Source organism: Cololabis saira, chromosome 9 (genome assembly GCF_033807715.1).
Source record: "Cololabis saira isolate AMF1-May2022 chromosome 9, fColSai1.1, whole genome shotgun sequence".
NCBI classification, from domain to species: Eukaryota; Metazoa; Chordata; class Actinopteri; order Beloniformes; family Belonidae; genus Cololabis; species Cololabis saira.
The window spans coordinates 32,752,136-32,777,264 of NC_084595.1; the positions used below are offsets into that span (position 1 = coordinate 32,752,136).

The 25,129-nt window shown below is 39.6% G+C and overlaps 1 protein-coding gene across 4 annotated transcripts in view; it reads left to right on the forward strand.

The window, feature by feature from the left end:
* The window catches only part of ccser1 (coiled-coil serine-rich protein 1), a 127,299-nt gene that overhangs the window by 75,773 nt on the left and 26,397 nt on the right, over positions 1–25,129 (forward strand). For 2 of the 4 annotated variants that reach the window (XM_061729306.1, XM_061729307.1), the window contains one exon: positions 7,785–7,817. The exons of the other annotated variants lie outside the window; for them this stretch is intronic. In XM_061729306.1, the coding sequence (XP_061585290.1) occupies positions 7,785–7,801 (17 nt within the window). In that variant the 3' untranslated portion in view covers positions 7,802–7,817. The remainder of the gene's footprint in view (positions 1–7,784; positions 7,818–25,129) is intronic. 4 annotated transcript variants of the gene reach the window in all.

The window sequence follows — 25,129 nt, forward strand, 5'->3', positions numbered from 1 at the left end:
CTTCACCAGTATCATTATTTCTCAGAGGATAAATACCAATGGTGTTCTGGGCAATTTTAATCATCAACTTTCTGTGCTTTTCTTTTTTCCTTGTATAAAAAATGATTGGGGTTACAGGGGTGTATGTGTTGGGACTGTGTTTGCAGGGACAGCCCTTTCTGGTTAGTCCCACTCATTCACAACATTTAAAGGGGACCTATTATGAAAAACTGGTTTTTTCTTGCTTTAACATATATAAAGTGGTCTCCCCTCAGCCTGCCAACTCAGAGAAGGAGGAAAGCAACCAAATTCTGCAGGGTCTGTACAGCCACCCGGATGAGCCGTCCAGTGTGATGTGGCTTCTACGAGCCGCTCAGATTCTGCTCCCGTCTTTACGTAACGACGGCAACGATTTACAGAAGTTGGCCTCCGATGCGTGAAACCACGTCGACAACTAACTTCGCCGGCCCGAGCTTCCGCCATTTTTTCGTAGCGGTGTATCGCGTCAGGCAGCCAATCAGCACAGTGCCTCATTATCATAGCCCCGCCCACTCAGAATCCTGCATAGATAATGAGGTTAGAGAATGGGAGAGATAAAGACATGGCTCAGAGGCTGAATTTCTAATTTATTTAGCAAAAACAATCAAAAGCTTGTTTTTAAGACATCCAAGGCCTGTTTAAAATAGGTATTAGATGCTATAATAGGTCCCCTTTAAGTTAAGAAATTGGGATATTCAATCGCAATATGTCACAGACTGCAAAGCCTCGAGCCTATGGGCCAGATTATCTATTGTTTATAGCCAGGTGCAACTCCTGTTTGGGCATTAAAAAGTGACTGTTGGTATATAGTGCCTGGCCCTGTTGCATATGTATTTTCAGGAGTTTTTTTGAGATAGCATTGTTTTACTTTTTTTTTTTTTAATAAAACTGCAGCCAAATCACACTACACTTTGCATGCCATGAATATATATTGTGATGCATTTTTTTATTGGTGATAATGATAATAATAAACTTGATTTATAAAACTTTTTCAAAACAATCTTACAAAGAGCTTAACATAGTAGCAGAGATTTCAGTGCAGCGTTAAAGGCATTCCAAAAATAAAGATTAAACTCCAAATGAGTTAAGTATATAAAGCCAAAAAAATAAAAACAATAATTGCGTAGCTAAGGAAACCAACAGATTGCATCGACACTTTTCTATGATACATTTCCTCATGATTGTGGGAAGGAAAACTCCTTTTTAACAGGAAGATGTGTCTGCTTTAGTTCCTGCAGGAAGAAGGTTCAGATATTGTGCAACCTCTGTAAGAGGATGGACAGGCAGAAAAAGAAGTACCATTCATATGAATTTAATTATTTATTACTGTAAGTGTTATTTGGCTACATCAATCAATCAAACTTTATTGTCACATCATATTACTCAGTAACATGGGTAAAAAACTTGTTTGTGCAGGCTCATCATCATTATTTGCAGTTAAAAGATAGACATACAAACAAAGTGCATAGTGCATGAATAAAAACATAAAAACAGTATGTGGAATAAGAGGAAAGAAAAACAAATAAATAGTCTTGGGCTTCTATGTATGATATAAAAAATCTTCAGTTCAGTCTTTCACAAGAACTAGGTCTTGTTCAGTAATCTGTTTGCTGGCAGACAGAAACTGTTCAGGAATCTGGTGGTGCTGCTTTTTATGCGCCGGTACCGTTTGCCCGGTACATGTTGGGCTATAAAGACTTTTTCTCACTTGTGTGCGCTGTCCAGTCCTGAAACATAATAAAAGACAAGCAATGTATTAAATGTATTTAATCCGTGAAGGCTTTTTACCAGAAAAAAGATAATCTTTTTATATTTATCAAAGAGTGTATCTCAAATATTTTACCATACATAAACACATTATTAGGTTCTTGCTTATATGGTCTGTATTGTAGCTGCAAGAAAGAACTATGCCCGTTTTTGGTAAATTACAGGTTCCTGATCATAAAAACGTCTTTTTACACTCGTTGCTAATTTGAACTGCTTTTGGGAGACTCACAGGGAGAATTTGATCATTATTAGAATTGGTAAGACGCAGCAGTATTTGTAAATCGGTGGAGCTATAAGACTTCACTCCCAGAACTGGGCACCCCCATTGTCGCTGTTTGGGATTTGTGATCTTTGATATGATTTGATTTGAGCCCTGCGATAGACTGGCGACCTGTCCAGGGTGAACCCCTGCCTCTCGTCTGAAATGAGCTGGGATAGGCTCCAGCAGACCCCCCTGACGCTGCAAAGGATAAAGCGGGTATAGAAAATGGATGGATGGATGGATGGATGGATGGATGGATGGATGGATGGATGGATGGATGGATGGATGGATATGATTTGACAGCTTAGTAAACCTGGGCCTATATTAATGTCCCATATTTAAAACCTGAGCTCAAAAACATATTCAGTGACATAAGAATGAAGTATTTTGTCCCAAAAGGGTGTAACACAGGACTTTCCAGGCAGACCAAGGCCTCCAGGAATTCATTTGAATTTCTCTGTGATTAAGTGACTTGTGAATCATGCATTTGCAGCTATCAGGGCAGGTAGCTATGTTAATATGTATGAGACTGGTACAGGTGGTCTTCTGATGCTGACATAGTGGGAAGGGATAGCAGGTGGAGGATGTGATAGAGACTGTTCTCTATTCAAGTCTGCCCAGTGGCAGTCATGCTGACATTAGAAACAAACAAACAAAGAAAACAAAACAACTTTCTTCGGATGCAGGGTTTGTGTTGGAGAAGTGTCGTGTGTGCACTTTGCACTGGTTCATGTGTATGGGTTGAAAAAGGGAAAGAGATTGTCCCTGTTATAATTATTTTCTGTATGCGTGCATATGCACCTGTATCACAACTTTGATCCTTTTCTTTTTGAAATTCTCTTGTTGCCTAACTTAGATACTGTAGGTAGATGGAAAAAATACAGATGTGTAGCTTTGTGGATATCTGAGCAAGAGATTGCTATTTTAAAGGTAAAAGTGGAAAGATTCAGCTGGCCCCTGCCATTTGCAGGTGGTATTTTTCAGAGGCTGGATCCAAATCATCTTCAACAACCACTGTCATGTAAGTACCACAGAAGTGGGAGCTGTCAACGTGGGAGTGTGTGCATCTTTGTGTGCGTGCATGCATGGGGGTTGCGCCAATGCTGGCTAGCTGCCAGAGCACTTATCTAACTGTGATCCACCGTGCTACTCACTGTGACTCCTAATTATAGACGGAGGCACTCAAACAGATACATATACACACAGTTTGTACATGCTCTCTTGTGTACCATTCACACTAATGAGGAACACTCCCTGAGGAAGTTACCACGTTCCTTTCAACTCCTTGATAGAGGCCACCAAGACCACCTTCGATGGCAGGCAGCTTTTCTCCAAGTCGTCTGCTCAGAGAGAAAGTTACACTCATGCATATGTGAACACAGACAATAACCAAGGCAGAGAAGATTGGGTGCCTTTAAGAAGAAGGATGTCAAAAGGGAAAAGAGTGATGATGAGAGGGGGGTAAAAAAATCAGTGAAATTAATCAAAAAAGAGAGAATGAAAGGGCTACTGTGGGGAGTAGAGAAGATGAGAAAGATGGACTGCCAAGAAGGGAAAAAGCTAGCAGACAGAGATCATGTTGAGGGAATGGGCGGCAGGGGACTTGGAATGACTTGTGAGACAAGCGCGAGAAGAGGATAGGAGATAGAGAATATTTGTTCTTTTTACTTATTGAGATCCAGGATGCAAGATCACAATAAACTGACAATCTCATGGGCTTTTTTATGTCTTTATAGCCCCCTCCCTTTCCTTGTTTCATCATTTATCTCACTGTGCTTCCTTTTCACTCTCATTGTCCTTACTTCCCCTCCTCCTTTTGCCATATTACATGTTCAGATTGGCACTCAGTCAAATGCTTAAATCTTTCAGAAGTGAGTCAGGATGCTCTTGAATGGTAAGTGTTATTGTGTTCCGTTACGTGTTTTTGGAAATATCCTTGCATAACATTAATTGACTGCCTCATTCCTAAATCAGGATTGCCTTCAGCAAAGGCGGCACAACCTGGAATTTCTGAGTCTTAACAAGTTGTTTATAGCTTCCCTCCACACCTTTTAAACCCTGAGTGCATAATGAAATACAATGCACTTAATTTGGCCCTAAAAGCTTAATGAAACAATTTGCGGTGTGCTACAATTAGTTATCACATGTGCCAGAAACCCAGCTTTCTTAACCGCGTCCTCTAAATAACTTTATCAAGGCGAAACTGCTGCCACCACCCCCTTCTTTTACATGTTGTGCTGACAGAAGAGAACAAAGTAAACAGGACAGGACAGGACATAAGGGACTGTGGTGGCTACTGCTGTGTGTCTCTCGTCCCTGCTAACCTAGCCTCGGGGGCAGTGCGGGGGGGAAAGTGGAGGCTGTCAGCAGAATGTGCTCATGTGTGTGGCGTCGTGCACCCGTCTGTGTGGGAATCTCTGATCTGTGACCCCATGGATGGCTTTTTCCCCCCACGGGCAGGACATAGCAACACAGGGAAGCGGGCACCTAACTGGGCACAGATGGCGGCGACAGACAGACGGCAGTGACATAAACACGTTAATAAATAATTATCGGAACAATGACACTGGGTACACCAGAGTAAGTGGGAGGGCGGAATAGAAGGACAGGACGCGAGAAGGAGACAGGAATTATACAACATGTTGAAAGTGGAAAGGGGATGATTTGAGGAGGCTGGTAAGAAGAAGAAAGCTGGTAAGATTGACATGGAGAGCACAAGGAACAAGAACGGTTATAAAGCAAGAGAGAAGTGAGGGCTGAGAGGATGTATGAAGCATACAAGTTGTTAAATCAAGGACAAAAGATACAAAGGACAAATAAAAACAAATTTAAAATGAAACCGCGAGGTGAATAAAAAGTAAGTTCTCAAGTAAAGGTGTTAAATCTGAAATACAATTGTTCAGGTGCCAGAGTTCAGAGGGGCCAGTGTCAAGGTTTGAAGTCTTTTTATCCTTGTGTCAGTAGCTCTTTAAAGGAGTTACAGTGGGTAACAAAACAGAGAGATCAAAAGGGATGTATGAAACTGTGTAAGAAAATAGAAGCAGGAGAGAGCACAGGAAAAGGACCCAGCTTTAGACGTAAACAGAAGGTGATGGATCTAAATTTAATACGATATAAGGGTAAAAATGAAGTGGGAAAAAACTGAGGAATACTTTATAGGAGAAAAGAGCAAGTCAGTTACTACACATTGAATAGTAACTGACATTCCCTCAATACAGTAGCTGACAAGTTGTTTGGGCCTCTGAGCCACATCAGACACAGTCCTGCACGAGTGCATGTCATGTGCTGACCTATAACTACTCTGTAATGAATGGAGATAGGCCGTCAGCTCCCTCTCTTTTTCTTCTCAAGCGCTGTCTTGCTGTCTTGCCCTCTGTCCATTTTTAACTCCAGCACCTGTTCTGCTTCCTCTCTGTCCTTTGTCTTCAAGTTCACCTACTCTCTCCCTCTCGCTCGTGCCAAATCCTCCAGTTTTTATTATCAAGCACTTCATTTGTGGTCGCAAATTAATATATCTGAGTAGCGGGTTACCATAATTAAAGGCCCTGAGCGCTTCACCTGATTCCTGTCCCTGCTATGCGTGTTCTGAAAAGGCTGAGAACAGATTAACACTTTAAATGTACTGTCAGTTTTCTTCATTCCTTAGTTCCTTTATTTTTTCTTCATTTCTTTACTTTTAACAAGGCAGATTATGCTTATACACAGAGCTGCTTCTACATAACACTGTCAGACATGGTGCTTATTTATATATTGTAAGTGAATTATTTGTCTTTACTATGCTATCCTCAATGCAACTTTTATTTCTTTTACTTTGAAGCTTATATTTTCTATCTTAAGATAATTTACATTTATAAGATGTCAGAAAGGAGTAGCTCTGTAAATCAAGCAAACTCGTGTTTAGAATTCCTTTTCACGGTAAGCTGTAACCTGGATTTATGCACATAAGCCTTTTACTATTTCGTTTATATCAGCTATATAATTATGCAAGTGGTTGTCTCAAATAAGCGCAAGTTTACCCTTATCTGACATCTGTGTAAGAGATCACTTTGATATCTTTATTTAATCAGAAATTAAGATACAAAAACAGAAGAAAAAAAACATTATTTAAATGCAATACTCCTAACTCATATGGCAGCATAATTTCATTTGAAAATAGTTGGAAAAGGTAAAAGGAATCAATTTAATTATAATAGTATTGTTTTTTCCCAGACAGAATGTTATAGAGTTTAATTGTGTCTGATGAAAAACATATTTTTTTATAATATTAATTATTTATAAAGTTAATTGAAAAGATAAGTAGTTTTCTCCAGTTTTGACATCATCTGCAGTCTGGTTGGTTCTACAGTTATACTGAACAAAACAGCTGCAGTAGATACCAGCCCATTTTGACAGGTATCACATTTTCCATGGAAACTACAGTACTGCTGCAGTGTCCGCCTGTCTACTGTCCAACTGTGAGCTCAGAATGTTCCACATACAAATACTCATATTTTTTAAAACCTATCTGAATTGCTGATGCGTCACCAGCACTACCAGCATTACTGTTTGTCTTTGTTGTTCATGACCATCTCAGACACACGTACTCATGGAGTAACTGATATCAAGCTCATCATTTTAGCAGGTATGATTTTAACCTGATTTAAACATTAGAGTTTCATTCATCTTATAACATGACATAAATACTTTTTTATTTTAACTGGGTCCAGCTTGCCACTTCGATTTTGTCAGATTTGATGTGACATAATATTGTGAAACAAAATACTGGCAACTGTGCCTTAAGACTTGAAAACACTGATGGAACACTCAGCACCTCCAGCCGGAGTATGAGGCCATTTTTAAAAGTCCTAAACTGAAAGGACATCTCTACTCCTTCTCCTTTCATCCAGCTCTTTGATCCTCCTCTCATCTGTCTCTGCTCTCCACTGTCCCTTTCCCAGACCTCCTACTGTTTTGGCCTCCTCTCCAGGTGCTTTTTTTTTTAAGACTTCTCTCTCCCACTCTCTATTCCCTTTTCACATCAGAATTATTTCTTCTTACACTATTTTCTTGCCCTGTCTTCTCTTGTGACTGAATGGAAAGACTGTTAATTTTGTCATTAAATGCTTGCACGGTTTTCTGAGAGAACGTGCTTTTGTCTTTTACAGGATACGCCTTTCTTTTTCTCACAGAAATGCAATTTACTGCTTCTGAGTTTTTAAATTCAGCTTGGTTTTGTGTATATGACTTATCTGATATGCTTCGTCAAGGCAGTTTGTTTTTTTTTTTAAGTGCAAGAGAATTTATTTTCTGACTGCATGTTTTATGTGTGTCATTAGGGATAATCTTTTTACCATGGTTGTCGTATTTTGAAATTCAAGTATTGTTTGAACCATAAGCATTGTTGGATTACTTTTTTTGTTTACTTCAGAGTCTTTTTTTGTTATTATTCTTATTTTTATGTTATTCAACATTAATACAAAGTAGAAAAATTCCGGCCATAGTTATATTTGAAATGCATTCCCCTCCACCGATCCTCTACCCGGTTGTTGTAATCACATTTACACAAGCTGCCTCCCCACTCCAACTCTTCCCTATACTCCTTTGTGTGCCTCCCAGTTTTCATCCGCATTTGTGCTGTATTCATTTGTGTGTATGCCATGCTCATGTTACACTTTACTCATCTCATTACGTCATCTCGTTTGTGTCTTCTCTTATGTTTTTCATCTGTACATGTCTACCTCCACTTGTCTGGAAGCAGTAAGCAGCATGGTATGACGGAGGAAGGCAACAGGTATGAGATGGATCACATTAATCCTGGGTCTGAATATTGTTGTCTCACTCATTTTTTTTTTTTCTGGCTTATAGATAGATATTCAGTATTTTATCTGATCTGTAGAGTATAATAACAGAAAAAGGTACAATATTAAATGAATATCTTGTTCTATTTTATACTCGCATTACTTTTCTATCACTGATTGATCTTTTTTGTCGGCCATTAGACTGGGTAATAATCAATTTGTTCTCCAGCCATTGATAAACTCACAGAAGGCCCAGGTTTCTGTGTGACATAAAAATCCATAATTTCCATAATGTATCTATCCATACATTTCTTTCCTTGTTTCTCTCTTCAATCAAGGCAGCTGAACATTTGATTTACCTTCCTTATGGTAAATTTGACCTCACAGGTGTACTCCAAAGCATTTTTAATTCTAGATAGGCATCAGCACTCTCAAGTGGCTCCCTCATCATTCGCAACTCAGCCCTCCTCTACTCCTCCACTCCTTAAGGTGGAAATCAAATTCCATCTGTAGAGTGTGACAGTATAGGTGAGAATACAGAAAAAGAGGAGAGGAAGGGAGCAGACAGTGACTGACTACAGCGAGGGAGTTACTTCAGATGGCTGAGGGATAATATTCATTAATCAAATTCAATTAAAAAATACTTTATTAATTCCAGAAGTGAAATTAATTCTTAAGCACCAACTTATCACCGATTGAACACAATAAAATGTGTGACTTTAAATTTTTTCGTTCTGTTCCTTGTGTAAGTGGCTTCACAGTCACAGTAACATTTGATACCAGCTACATTGCCTATTTCTAATTATGTCCTTTGAAAAAAAATAACTTGTTATTCTCATTGCGTCAACTTTTATTTCTTTAAAATTGAAATAATATTTATTGTTCATAATTTATACTTATGTTCTGACCAACTGTTATTGCTTCTTGTATGAACTACACATGATTCTCTTTTAATTAATATAGAAATTAATTTATTTAAAAAAATAACTTGTTATTCTCATTGCGTCAACTTTTATTTCTTTAAAATTTTATTCCTTTAAAATTGAAATAATATTTATTGTTCATAATTTATACTTATGTTCTGACCAACTGTTATTGCTTCTTGTATGAACTACACATGATTCTCTTTTAATTAATATAGAAATTAATTTATTTAAATCAGCAGCGGTGTGGATGAACTGCCTTTCTACAAATGAATTAATTTAAATTAAAGCTGCAAGCAGCGATGAACGGGCCCTCGCACTCACGTCCACCGCCCCCCATAAGCATATCAGAAATGACAGCACCCACGACTCTCTATGTCAAACCATTCAAAAGATATAGCAGAAAAAAGGGACAACCAATCAGAAGAAGGGGCGGGGCTAATTCAGGCCAATGAAGGTCAAGGACTCCATACAGAATCTGATGACACCACCCACGACTCTCTATGTCAAACCATTCAAAAGTTATAGCAGAAAATCGGGACAACCAATCCGAAGAAGGGGCGGGGCTAATTTTCACCAATTATGGTCAAGGACTCAATACCGAGTCCCATGACACCACCCACGACTCTTTATGTCAAACCTTTCAAAAGTTATGGCAGAGAAAAGTATTCTATGGGGCGCTGTTGAGCCGTTAGGCCACGCCCATTAATGCAAACCATGAAATATCAAATTTATCGCCAGGCCTGGCTTGCATGCAAAATTTGGTGACTTTTGGAGAACTATCAAATATGGACCAATCAGATGAAGGGGGGCACGCTTTTTGGCGTCTAGCGTCGCCACAGTAACACTTTTGAAAGAGAAAAGTAATGCGCGTAGTCGCAAGATGAAGACGCACATTTTGATGTATAACACACCTGGGTGCACGTTACGGTTCGGGCCGTATTAATTGCCGAAAGAATGGCATAAATTGCACCAAAATTACACAATTAATTCAAAATGGCCGACTTCCTGTTCGGTTTTGGCCATGGCACCAAGAGACTTTTCTTTAAGTTGCGACATGATACAGGTGTGTACCGATTTTCGTGCATGTACGTCAAACCGTATTATGGGGCTTGAGGCACAAAGTTTTCCGGGGGGCGAAGTTGAGCCATTTTGCCACGCCCATTAATACAAACCATGAAATATCAAATTTATCGCCAGGCCTGCCTTGCATGCAAAATTTGGTGACTTTTGGGGAACTATCAAATATGGACCAATCAGATGAAGGGGGGGCGCGCTTTTTGGCGTCTAGTGTCGCCACGGTAACACTTTTGAAAGAGAAAAGTAATGCGCGTAGTCGCAGGATGGAGACGCACATTTTGATTTATAACACACCTGGGTGCACGTTACGGTTCGGGCCGTATTAATTCTCGAAGGAATGGCTCATATTGCTCCAAAATTACACGATTAATTCAGAATGTTCAAAATGGCCGACTTCCTGTTCGGCGTCGGCCATGGCGCCAAGAGACTTTTCTTTAAGTTGCGACATGATACAGGTGTGTACCGATTTTCGTTCATGTACGTCAAACCGTATTATGGGGCTTGAGGCGCAAAGTTTTTTCTGTCTGAACCAACCAGATGAAGGGTGGGCGCGCTTTTTGGCATCTAGCGTCGCCACGGTAACCCTTTTGAAAGAGAAAAGTAATGCGTGTTGTCGCAGGATGAAGACGCTCGTTTTGATGTATAACACACTTGGGGGCACGATACGGTTCGGGCCGTATTAACTGCCGAAGGAATGGCATAAATTGCGCCAAAGTGACACGATTAATTCAAAATGGCTGACTTCCTGTTCGGTTTCGGCCATGTCGCCAAGAGACTTTTCTTTAAGTTGTGTACTGATACAGGTGTGTAGCGATTTTCGTGCATGTACGTCAAACCGTATTGTGGGGCTTGAGGCACAAAGTTTTCCGGGGGGCGCTGTTGAGCCATTTTGCCACGCCCATTAATGTAAACCATTAAATATCAAATTTTTTGCCGGGCCAGACTTGCATGCAAAATTTGGTGACTTTTTGGGCACGTTTAGGGGGGCAAAAAGGCCTTCCTTTTGTCAGAACAATAAGAAGAAGAAGAAGAAAAAGAATAATTCCTGCAAATACAATAGGGCCTTCGCACTGCAAGTGCTCGGGCCCTAATTAGCAGTGATTTGGATGAATTACCTCTCTACAAATAAATTAAGCTTTCTTGCTCTTAATTTTTTACCATTTTGATTCATAGCAGATGATTTCCATCGCTGGGATTTTGTTGCCTTGTCAGCTCGGTTTGGTGTCAGGATTCATCAAAACTCAAATTTGTTTGTAAACTTGAGTCAAATGAACTGCTCTCTATTTATGGTGTGTTTATTAAATGTTGGTGAAGGTATGACTTAATCGCAATAATTGTGTTTCATTTCTCTGGAAATTGACATAATTGTTCTCATTCCTGTGTGACTCAGCTGTTGTTCTGTCTATTGTTTCACCCCACCCCGTGTTTATGAAATGAATGTTAATAGGTTTACTGTCAGAGTTTTATTTTTTGTTTTTGTTTTATTTTGGATCCCCATTAGTGGACGCAAAATGCCAGCTAATCTTCATGGGGTCCATAACCAGTTCACTTGGTGAAATTTTCTTCACAGAATGGATCAATACCATCTCACTAAATGGTTACCCGTACTCATTATTTGTTGTCTTATTTCTCTGAATGTTTACATTGAATGAACAATAATAGTGTTCTCTGGTAGTTACTCTCAATGGGCAAAACTGTCTGAGTGAGCATGATATTGATTTTAAAATGACCAGGTATGACAAAGATCAGCTAATTTTCAGATCAATAGCGTGCATGGGGGATTGATAGCATAATCAGCTTTGAGCTGCATGAAAAAAAATCTGGGAGTAATATTTCATTAAAACCAAGCATTGCAAAAAAAAAAAAAAAAAAGAAGAGCTGTGAATAAAAAAAAAAAGTATTGCACCAAACAAGCACACAGTGGCAGTCGGCTATCAGACAACAATAAAACCAGTTACTCTCTGAATTATTGTGGACGAAACGGAGATAAAAGCAGACATGCAGTGCCTACTTGAGAGTCTGGTCTTAAAAACCCACATATTTTCCCTGAGAGCCATCTATTTTCCCCAACTCACACTTTTAAGTCCTTTTTACCTGCTTCTGCCTCTTAGTTCACTGGTTGATTGATCTGCACTGACGTTATCAAGATTTACTGCAGTGTTCTGAAAACTAAATGTAGGTTGATTAATCAGTCTTGGTTGTTTACAGCTCATGAAGCTCATAAACTCAGAATTAAGAATGTGAATTTCTGCTGGTATGTTGGAGCATCTGTGTGTGCATGTTATTTCAAGCATCTCTGTATATGCTTGTGTCAAGATGGTGCCCATATTTGCAAAGAGTGGTGGTGTGAGAGTGGTACAACAGCTGGTATGTCTCAGCATGTGGGCCTTCCAAAGGGAAAAAGACTTGAGATTATACTCAGAGCACAACAGGAATCTACTTAAACTCTCCTTGAATCTAACCAAACACTTCTTTCAGCTACAATACTTTATTGGCCATGAGGAATTCAATGTTTGATTCTGCCTAAGCATATTCTGTTTGGCTACGTGATCAATTTCTGAATATTTCACTTAAGCTGGAAAACTCAAATAATTTCCAACCTTTCTTTGTGACATTTGTACCTCAGTACGGCTTAATATTTGCATTTTATATGTCTGCATATGGTAATGGAAGCATTCCTTACCAGTGGTTTAATTATGTGGAGCTGTGTGTTCCAGCTTGTAGCAACATATGCACAAGTACATTGCATATTATCTTTGTGAGATCTTCCTCTCCCCCTTTTACTCAGTCCTTCATTAATATGGTAGGCCAAGTCTTTATTAATGAAGGGACATCTGCTTCATTAAAGCAAAAAGATGCCTGTGAGAGGAAAGGATAAAAATGATCCAAAATGGAAGCACATGCAGTGTGCAAAAATGAGCAAGGGTCAGATATGATGAGATGCTTGGTGCTTGCAGAGGGTTTGAGGCAGAATAAGAAATAAAAAAACAAAATGAAACAGACATCCCAATGAAAAATCAGGGGGAAATGTTACACCTTCAGGCAGGAGTTCTCTCATTAAGACTGATACAATGTAGAGATGGGTCCAGCTTTTACACCCATACATGTACTGTCCATGCACAAATTGCATCCTATATATCATAATAAAACTGTCACAAAGGTAAATTCCCTCACAAACACATGGCCCCAAGCTGGGATTAAATAGTAAAACGTCACATTCATCATAATTATGGTATGTAGAAATCAGTGCTCATAGAATATAATATATTACAACAGAAATAGAGTAAAATAGTAATGAATTTCAAATTGTGCTAAATTGAAGTCAATATTAAACACAGCTGTTTTGATGTATGCACTTTAGAACAAACCTTTTTTTTTAATGAAAATATTGGTGTTAAATGGATCACACATTTTTTGAGTTTCAATGTTGAGGTACCAAGACAAACATTTAGAGATAATAAATCATTTTCATCAAAGTAGTGGGAATGGGCTCCCACATTTGTGAGTGAATGAGGGACAGAGCAGATACTTAACATGAAGTTGTTTTCTGATGTGGCTAATGCAAAGTAAAATAACTCAACAACTCCTACCGACATTTGTCAAATACCAGCTATAAAAAGTTGTTTTAAGAGCTATAAAAGTCAGGTGAATTTGAAGTCTTGTTTGTTCATGATAGGCTAAGTAACCAGAAAATTGAATTACGCATATTTCAGACCCACATATCCAGCTTTTTGCTTTCACAAGACTAAAAGATAAGTGTTAATTGCACTAAAAGATTGCTGAACGATTTACAGCCATTGTTGCTATAATTGCATTCAGTTTTTATTTAATCTAATTAGGACTACTGGTTGGAGAATTTTAAATTAAAATGGTTATTCTCATGTAACTTTATTAGCAACTGTAATTGATAACAGGTCCACATTCAGCTCGACTTGTCCTTCTCATGTAGCACTAGTTTTCTTACTCTGAAAGACCAAATGAACAAGGTAGCTGCATTTATTTGTAGAGATGTTAGGACAATGATGTTGCTGCTAGGGATTTAATCACTTAATTTAATACCACTATTATGAGACAAACTAATTTAAAACATTGAATAACCCTTCAGAGGCCTCTAATATAATTAGTGGGATTTATTTTTTTCTTTCAGATTTTAGTTTGTACGCTGACAAGAGCTCACGATTAGTAACTGTGATACTGTGGAGGTTTTTAACCAGCTATGATACAGTTACATAGCTCTTCATCAGTAGGGTGAAAGTTCAGTATTTGTTTCACAAACATGACGCACATACTGTAATATAAATTTAAACGATTAAGAGAATTCCAAGGAGAAATAGAAATAAAGGTTGCAAACAGAAAAAAACCTTTTTGGTGTGTAAACTTGGACCAACAAATTATGATTTAATTATTCTTGAAATTAACCCAAAGCAGGTACAGACAGAAATAAACAAGCTAATTTTTTCTATTTCTGACTTACCTTTTAAGGCAGGGGTAGGCAACCCTGGACCTAGAGAGCTGCATTCCTGCATGTTTTAGATGTTTCTCTGCTTCATCACACCCTGATACAAAGGACTGTCATTAACAGACTTGCACAGACCTGGATGAGAAGCTGATGACGACCATTAATTAGAATCAGGTGTGGTGATGCAAGGAGATATCTAAAACATGCAGGACTGCAGCTGGGACCTGTTTTAAGGCAACATTAGAGACACTGTCTTTAAATAAGTTATCATTTGAATCTGAAACCATACAAAAGTGGTCATGTAGGGAAACTGATTAAAATTTGAGAGGGAATAATGTTAGGTGTAATGTCTTTTTACAGGCAGAGATGACTGGATAATCCTTCGAAAGAACTTCAAATTTCTATTATAGCTTTTGCAGTGTTTAAATATAATGAAAGCATTTAAATGTATTTTGAATGCTTTTGACTTTACTAAAATTTGACCCTGCATTTTATTTATCCTGTATATAACATACCTTTAAGCACGCAGGTGTTTCTGTAAACCTCCATATTTATATATTTCTTTATTTTATCATTATGCTGACTACCAGAGTGTCTGGGGCTTAGTTTTAACCAATTCTCCAGCCTGCCCGGAGTCCTCAGGACATCTATGGTCCACTGACCCAGATTGTCTGAATGAAGGATAATGATACGTTAACTTAGAGAAAAAAATATAAAAAACCATGTCAAATTTCTACAGAGCGTCAGTCTCAATCACAGTTTCCTCTGCCACCGCTGCTCATCTCTCTTCCCTGCTGACCAGACAGCAATGACATGTATGACATGAAGGTTTCAAGAGATGTGTGTGTTTGTGTGCATATGTTGGTTATGATGTTAAATGTGTCTTTGTCCTTACAGTGGTTCACTGACCCTTACCACCACAGCAAGAGAGCTTCACCTGACAGTCATTGTCAGTATATGTGCATTATTCAGATGCTGGTTTTCCCAAGACTTGTAAAGCATCAAGTAGAAGGGCGGGGGTTAGTCATAGTTTACATTTTTACAGAGGTACTGAGTCAACAATCAGACTTTCAACCCATTAAGAAGTCTAAGGACAAGGTGTGTCGGACGGGGGGCTTGTAATATTGCAGTAGGACATCTTATACGTGATATACTGTCTATGGGTCTGCTGATTCAGTAGATGTTGACTTATCGTGGAAGCTGATTTTCTGGTTTATACAATGCACAGGAATAGGAAATGATTGTAAAAAGGAAGCTGTACTGGCAGAGAAAAACCAAATGAAACAAAGTGTCATGATAAATTATGCAAACTAACCTTAATCAATGCAACACTCCCTACACGTATGTTGCCTCCCAGGGGAAACAACAGTCGTATAGTGGGATCCGTTTTAGCAGATCAATCCAGAACAGTGGAAACCGCATGAAATATTCATCACCTTGAGTCTCACCGGCCCTGCAAATTATGTTGCTCCTCTGTATTAAACCATTGCATTTCTGCCAACACTGACTCGTGTGAAGGCGTGCTTCAACAGTAAACCAGACACACAGGCAAATATCATTTTCTTGCATATAAGCTGCCCTGTAGGTCTTGGATTGCAGCTGCGATCCAGCCCCTGTCCTGACAACACGTCTCCCATCTGTGTTCTGTGTTTTCAGGGCAGGGAGATATTATTCTACTGTATTATTCTAGTCTACTATTCTACTAAATTGTAAACTTTGAGTTTGGACACTGGATTTTCCACAATCGTTGTGGAAATTAAAACACACCCTCAGCAGAGATGATACTCTCAACCCAACGGTTGTCTTTTTTGCATTTATTTGAGTAAAGACAAAAGCAGGATTCACAGCACCGAAGCTAAAACAAGATGCAGAAAGGGAGCAGTGTAAATAACAGAAAGCAATCCTAGGTGGAAATTCTTAGGGGGGAAATCCATTATTTCTTTACTCCACCGAATATAACCCACTTATGATTACAAGCAATGGTCTGCCACAAAGAGAAAATTGTAAATTTGAACCACAGACTAAAGAGAGGGAAAAGCCAGTTTGTAATCATGCATACAATCAACTGCAGCTCCCACCTATCAAACTGTGGATGGCTTCCTCTGGCTTGCAGAAAGTGAATTTTATTTGCCGACTCCTTTATGAGATGCTAACTGGACACTCATAACATGCATTTAATACAGTCTTAAAGCAGACAGATCAAAATAGATTAGCTTAGGAAAACAATAGTAATGCACCTTAAATAGAACTGAGTGGGCCAGTAGTTTAGTTTATATGCATGGGTAATTTAAGGTCACGGTCCAAGGTACGGAAATATATTAGTTGCTTAGTGGAGGATAGTTAGAAGAGAATCTAAATGAAATTAAATGAAAGATAAGCAAACAAAGTTGTACTAGAGTAAAAAAAAAAAGTAAAATGATTATGTGCTTCACTGAGGTCAGCCGTGCCTACAGCGATGTAAGACACCTGCATGGATTCAGTGGCCTAGGTCAGATAGAGTCACAGTAGGATCACAAGGTCCCTGCAGAGGACCAGGTTATAACTGACAACTGTAATTAGGCTAATTAGTGCAACAAAACGATCATCACAGCGGGTAATGACCTGAGCAGGCCAGCAAGTGTGACGGATGGATGGATGAGAGTGAGAGAAGCAGATAGGGAAGGAATATTAATTAGGGTAAGACTAAGGGGAATGATGAATGGATCAGTGGGACGAAGTGTTAAGCAGGCATTTACTATGTGAAGAAATGGGGTGGAGGCATAAAGATGTTAATGACTCAGACAGGTTAACTGTTGACACCTTCAGTATGTCGTTGATAGACTGCTACACTGTTAGAAGTCTGTTCAATTTCCATACAATACAAGACATATTAAAAAAAAAACCTTCTCATAGTGTGAGCAATCTCATATTGGCTTTAGTCACACTGGCACACCACTAGGACAAAAGGATCAAAGGAGTGACCTCTGCCTCTGTTGTTTTTCGATAATTTCTTACCTTATTCATTTACATTAAGTTAAACTGACAAATGCATAGTTAAGATTGAAAATATGGAAGTGAATAATTATATCTGTTGCAATGAGTTGTTTAAAATGATATGGTGTTAAACAACAATTTTGTAACTTATTAACAACAAACTAAAGCTAAACGAGTTTGTCTAGACTCTAGACTAATCTCTTTAGGCGGTCCAGAGGAAAAGTTGGTCCTATTTTATAGGAGGCCTTAATTTCTTCATATTTTTTAGAGTAAGCAGTTAAATTCATATTTCATTTAATAAAAACACAAAAGTCTGCATAACACCTAATTAGCAAAATGTGTTTCCAATTTATGATTTTTATTTTCTAGTCTTTAGTCTATGCTGCTATAGGAGTGACTTAGTCTCAAACGATTGAAGTTGTACCGTCGACTGTCCTTTTATTCGATTATTAAATAAGCAATAACTTTCCAGATTTGTTTTTGTTACCCCCAGCCCATTTCTGTGTCAACCCAAATTCATCGTCCATCAAGTCTAGTGTTTAGTTGTCCTCCTACCCACCCACATACTCAACTGCTCACCCACCGCCTCACTTTATATGGGATTGAATGTCTGAAAAGCAAAGCACATGAAAGAATATGACATGCCAGTGAAAGACTGTGACATACACACTGGGGAGAAGAAGAGGGGGAATAAAAAGAATTGTGAAATAGAGTGCAAGAACGAGAGGTAGAGAGTTTTTACCCAGGAATATGTTCAACTTTTAATAAATGGTGGGTGTATCAGCATGCATATGTGAAGAAACACTGCTTGTATTTTCAGATGTCAGGTCCTTCATAGAACCAATGTGTTTGAAGTTGATGTTGTAATTCGAGGTGGTGGAGTGATGATTTTATAAAGCTGTTTCAAATATAGGTTAACTGCCTGATGGACATGCATGTTAATTTATGTGAATCTACACACGATGTATGTAACTCAAACAGCTCCCCTCAATTCAATACTGTATGTTGACAACACCATCCATCCATCTATCCATCCATCCCATACCTGCCAACATTGGGCTGTGAAAAAGAGGGAGATTTTCTGGGGTAGCGGTTGGAATGCTCCACTCACAACATCCCCACCCTGATATAAACAATGCGACTTTTAATGAGCTTTAAATCCATAGCTACAATGAAATGTGCTAAAATGTACCTCTCAAAATGATTCTACAGCCATCTTGGAGCCAAATAAGTTTAATATTAATAACAATAAAATACAATATTTGTAGAATTTTCCAGGTTCCCTTTGTCCCCCAAGGACCTGTTGTAGTTGTAGGTGTCAGACTTTGCAGCTTCAATCACTTTCTTGGAGGGTACATACTTGTGGCCAGGGCTGGTATGGTTTATCTTGCAAGAAAGAAGTGCGCAAAGAGTAGAATGATCCATACTCATTGTGTTTTCTGTGAGGATCTTTTCCACCGTGCTGAATGACCTCTCTGAGCCTGCATTGCTGTGAGGGATGCAGAGTATTGCCTTCATCAGTGATGCCAGATTTGTAAAGCTCTCCTCTTTCCCTAGAAGAACCCAGAACCTTCAACTCTCTCTTCCTGTGGGAGATCCTTGCTTGCTATGACTTGATACTCCACCAACTCTTCCCTCAGCTTTTTTTCAAAGCATGTTCTCAAACAAAACAAATTTTCAAATAACAAAATAACATATTTTAACCATTTTCCAAACAATAAAATAACTGAAAAAATCTGAAAAATGGTTCAAATATGTTATTTTGTAACTTGAAAATTTTAAAACATGTTTATGTAATGCTTTGCTGATGAGAGAATATGTTTCTCTATTTTTCTTATTTTTGTGAGGGGGGATATATATTGTTTTTCCGCATTACCTTGTTCTCTATAGCTGATATAACATGAATTACTCCTATGTGGGATCAATAAAGTTCTTATTTTTGCCATCTGAGAAAATTAAATATATTATATTTGGTGCCTAACTGTTTCACAAGTATATTAGTGCGTGTGTGAATGAATAAATGAGATGTAAAACGTAAATTTCTTTGTAGAAAGGCGCTTTATGAAAATAAGTCAATTCACTTGTATTAGTTTACAGCGCAGTCTTGCCACATCCAATATGGCGGCGACGTTGACGTATCGCAGCAGCTCCATGGGGCGGAGCTTGGACGTAGGCAGTGACATATGGCACGCAAGGCACGTAGGGCGGTGCTTTTGGGTTGGGTTGCCAGGTTTGTTAGGAACCCGTTAATATAATACATCCATGCAGGAACCCCGACACGTGAAACACCATTGACTCATTTCACTTTAAAATCGGGAGATAAGCGGGAGAAATTACAAATCTGGAGCAGGGCGGGAGAAATGGTTGAAAATCGGGAGACTCCCGCTTAAATCGGGAGTGTTGGCAGGTATGATCCATCCATCCATCCATCCATCCATCCATCCATCCATCCATCCATCCATCCATCCATCCATCCATCCATCCATCCATCCATCCATCCATCCATCCATCCATCCATCCATCCATCCATCCATCCATCCATCCATCCATCCATCCATCCATCTTCCGCTTATCCGTTCCCGGGTCGCGGGGGCAGCAGCCTCAGCAGAGATGCCCAGACTTCCCTCACCCAAGACACTTCCTCCAGCTTTTCTGAGGGGAGTCTGAGGCATTCCCAGGCCAGCCGAGAGACATAGTCTCTCCAGCATGTCCTGGGTCTTCCCCAGGGTCTCCTCCCGGAGGGACATGCCTGGAACACCTCCCTAGGGAGGCGTCCAGGAGGATCCGATACAGATGCCCAAGCCACCTCAGCTGAATCCTCTCAATGTGAAGGAGCAGCGGCTCGACTCCGAGCTCCTCCCGGGTGACCAAACTCCTCACCCTATCTCTAAGGGAGCGTCCAGCCACCCTGCGGAGGAAACTCATCTCGGACGCTTGTATCCGCGATCTTGTCCTTTCGGTCACTACCCAAAGTTCATGACCATAGGTGAGGGTAGGTGCGTAGATTGACCGGTAAATCGAGAGCTTCGCCTTTCGACTCAGCTCCTTCTTCACCACGACGGTCCAGTACATCGACCGCATAACTGCGGACGCTGCACCGATCTGTCGGTCAATCTCCCGCTCCATCGTTCCCTCACTCGTGAACAAGACCCCGAGATACTTGAACTCCTCCACCTGAGGCAGGACTTCTCCACCCACCCGGAGAAGGCACGCCACCCTTTCCCGGTGGAGAACCATGGCCTCGGTTTTGTAGGTGCTGATTCTCATCCCTGCCGTGTCGCACTCGGCCTCAAACCACCCCAGCACATGCTGAAGGTCCGGGTCCGAAGAAGCCAATAGGACAACGTAATCCAAAAAAAGCAGGGACGAAATCCTGCCAGCCCTACGACATCCAGAGACTTGAGGTACTCAGGGTGAATCTCATCCACCCCCGGTGCCCTGCCACTGAGGAGCTTACAAACCACCTCAGTGACCTCGGCTCGGGTGATGGATGAGCACGTCCCCGAGTCCCCACCCTCTGCTTCCTCAATGGAAGGCATGTCAGTCGGGTTGAGGAGATCCTCGAAGTATTCCTTCCACCGTCCGACAATGTCCCCAGTCGAGGTCAACAGCTCCCCACCCGCACCATAAATGGTGCCGGCAGAGTACTGCTTCCCCCTTCTGAGGTGCCGAACGGTCTGCCAGAATTTCCCGGTGACGCCAATCCGGGTGACGTAACGGTCCTTGGTGTTTTCTTAACCATAATAAGCTTGTGAACCGCTCTTAGTCTGGCCCGTCACCTAGGGACCTGTTTGCCATGGGAGACCCTACCAGGGGCGTAATGCCCCCGACAACATAGCTCCTAGGATCACTCGGGCAACACAAACATCTCCACCACAGTAAGGTGGCGGTTCAAGGAGGGGACAACACTACTTTCGAAATACACTTCTTTTCCTTTTCCCTTGCCCAAATCTAAGGAATTTCAAAGCGGGGTTGTAAACTAATTCCAGTGTAAGAAGTCATGTCAAGCTGCTTTGCATCACTCTCTGAAAATGCAACATGAGGTCTGTTAGTAATTCTGTCTCAGTCCTTTTTGAACTTTTTATTCCAAAGAACTCAGAGAGGGAGATTTTTGTGGGTGGATGGATTAACTATGTGATCTGTTTAAGATACGTAAGCCAGCTGTGCAGAACTGGTTCTGATACAGCACAAACACGATGGCCCACTGTCCCTGTTCTACTCCGTTATCTAGTCATTTTTATTTTCTAAGTCACCTGGGTGGTGTAAGTGTAGGCAGTATCTCACCAAACAAATTTAGAGACAATACTTTGTTGTTCAAAACAACAAAGACATAAATGTATGTGTTTTCTCTCATTATCATTATAAGTTTCTCTGTTGTCAGTAAGAGAAAATGATAATACTTTATTATTATGAGATACTTTATAATTAGGGCTGTTGATTCAATTATTTAATGCTGATTAATCAAAAGATGTTCATAGTTAATGTGAATAATCACGCAAAAAATGTTTCTATGCTTGTATTTGTATTGTATTATGCTTGTATTATTGCAATTTGAACATTGTTCAAATTGCAATAGAGACAATTATCCTTGCTTTGAACAAATGGTTGTTGTTGTATTATTATATGTCAAAAACATAACCGGAGAGTCTGGAGAGAGTAAACTTTGGCCCAACGAGGAACAACTGAATTTGATCGGAGTAATTCTGACACAAAATAATGACCAATTAAACACCCCTTGTTTTTAACAGTAGAAGACTAGAGATACAAAAAATGTTGTTGAGCTGCAGCACCCCGACCCCCTGTGGTTGCCTTTAACACCTCAGCAATATCTGTTCTCATAATGCCCCATTCGTACTCTCCTAGAGGAACCTCCATTCAGTTCTAACTTTCAGCTCAAGTCTGTTTTTATTGAGTGGACTGAAAAAATTATATATCATTATATATATATTATAATGAAATATACAGTAATAGTAAGCCATGAGCGTCGTCAGATCTCTGATACCAGAAAAAATTCACACAGCAGTTAGGCCACCAGCAGAGCGATGAGCTGATGTAACAGACAGCTGACAATAACCTTCCAATGATCTTGTTAGTTTTCTGAAACCTGCATGCTCGCTGAAATCAGAGAGAAGACACTTAGTTAGAAATAAAGACAGCTTCTCTCACTTAAAGTTTTTCTTATCGTAGATTCAAAGCAATCTTGTACAAGGACCTTTCTGTTCGGCTGACAACCTCCCAGAGAAGTTCATTTTTGAAAATGTGCATTGAGGTTTTATCTGACAAAAATGCAAATATGCAGATATATGATTACAAAATAATTGGCTAAACTGATGGAGAGGGACCATGGTTTAGACTTAGCCTTCCCTTCGTTGGAGCCTTGATTGGTCCCAATCACTTGTGTGCGTCTTCTTTCGCTCCCCAAACATTGTGAACTTGGCCTTGTACTCATGTACAGTAGCCTCTCTTGGTTGTCTCTTCTACAAAGCTGTTCTTGAGATAAGGCAACTACTCCAAGTGATTAGGAATAAACCTACCTAAGCATGTGTGATACCTTCAAATGGTAAAGAATTTGCATGCGTAAGCGTGTGAGCAAGGTCACAAATTCCAACTGAAGTTTAGACATTTGTATCTATGTTTGGTTCTCCATACCCCATTCAAAGTGTAAAATACATTCCCAACAATCTGGACAGTGAATTAAAATAGTTTTAGGAGCTACAGCAGTGTAGAGAGAGAAGGCAAGAATATCTCTACTGTCGTGGCAATCTGCACTATTTACTAGGAGGCTAAAACAATGAGAAGTCACAGCACTGCAGATCCCGTATCTACTCCAGCTACGGCACCGGGAGCACGGCTTTGCTGCTGGAAAAAAATACAAAATAAAATCTGACACATGCCTCATGCTGGTGTCTGATTTTTTGTTATTGTTGTTGTTGTTTTGTTTTGTTCTTGTAGTCCACCTGCTCCACCTCCCTTGCTCCAGCATAGACCCATCTCTGCATACCACTCTGTACAGAATACTACTCAAAATGACACACTGTGACCAAAATAGGTAGAAATGAACACATTTCCTCTGTTCTTTACATACAAAATATTATGACTTGTTTCAATGAAAATTCACATAGTAGGAAAAGTCGGGGACCAGCAAGGCTTCACGATTTTATTTGACAGTAATTGAATATTTTAATTTCAAAACCGTCAAAATAACCGCCTTCGCCATTCTAGCTTCGTCTAATGTATTCCCACGTTGAAGCGTTTCTTTGTATGACAGTTTAGTTTAGTTTAGTTTAGTTTAGTTTAGTTTAGTTTAGTTTAGTTTATTTAGATTTAAAAAAAAATTACTGTACACATGATCATGAAAATATGAGTATTAAGCTGAACAAATGGCAACACAGAATATGAAGTGCAAAAGAACATTAAGAGCTTTCTTGACTACATTTTTGAATTAAATGCTCTCTTGAGCGACTTTTGAACATGGATAGGGACCTACAATGTTTTGCAATATGATACCAACTATTCCAGACTTTGACTCCTCTAAATCTAAACAAAAATTGGCTTCTTGATTCCAGACATTTGGGCGGATGTAGGGCTAGGGCCTGCCGAGTTGAGTAGGAATGAATTTGAGAGTTAGTGGCAAAGTATGAACTAAAGTGGTCAGGAACATTTCCTTCTGAGGAAAATATTTTGTAAAGAAAAATGCATATTTGGTAACTGTTGATGTCATAAATAGTAAGAATCTTTAGATGTTTAAATAAGGGAGCAGCAGTAGCATCCCAGACAGATCGAGATGCAAGTTTTACAAAACGGTTCTGGAGAATTAAGATTTTATGGAGAGTAGTTGTAAATGTACTCCCCCAAACAATATTGCAATATGAAAGGTGAGGATAGATTAAACCGTAATAAAGAGTAAGTAGACACTGCTTAGAGACAAAGTGTCTAACTTTCCTTATTATACCAATAGATTTGTTTATTTTCTTACTCACACAATAAACCTGTTCTCTCCAACACAAACGCTCATCAATAATTATTCCTAAAAATCTTTTAGATCATACTTGGGGCATCTCTGTAGACAGAAAGGTAACATTGGTCGTCATGGTCACATGTTCACCACCTTGATGCGACCCTTTGTATGACGAAGTTGAAAAGGTTTTCCTCAGTTTGTGTGAGGGTCTGAGAGCAGAGGATGCTGTTGGTCTGTTGCTGTGTAAACGCTTTTGAGACAACCTATTTGTAAACATGGGCTATACCAGTAGGCCTTTCCTTGTTGGACAAGCATGGTTATGAACGACATTCTGGCTATGTGGCCTTTCTCTAGTAGTCTCAGTTGTACGCAGTGGGCAGTTAGTATCATAGACTATATAGAATACACTGGTGACAGTTAGGGAGGTGAGAATGAATACACAAACTTGCCGAGGGAAGGGGGCCAGGCAGGAGAATCTGACAATCCTAGGACTTCTAGTGTTAAGTAGTTTTTAATAAACAAATGTACAAACTGGTAAAAAAAAAACAAAAAAAAAACCACTTTGCTTTGTTTAGTTTAGTTTAGTTAATTCACATCTATCACAAGAGAGGGGCGTTCATTTCTTTCTACCGCATCATCTGAATTTATATAAAGCAGTATTTTTTTTTTCTCATATGAGACGTATGATTTTGATTGACAGTCCACTCAGCCAGTAGCTACCCATTATCACTTCCTTGTTAGTCATCATAAAATTGCAAACGCTAAGCGAGTAATTGGCAGTTTTCACCAGCCCAACATCTGATTTTTGCCACTGAACCATCTGAAACTGGATATTCTGCTGCAAATGTCCTCCGGCATCTCTCCACCTCCTTGGACAGGGTCAGCTGAAGGAGCTCAAGCCCACAGCTAACT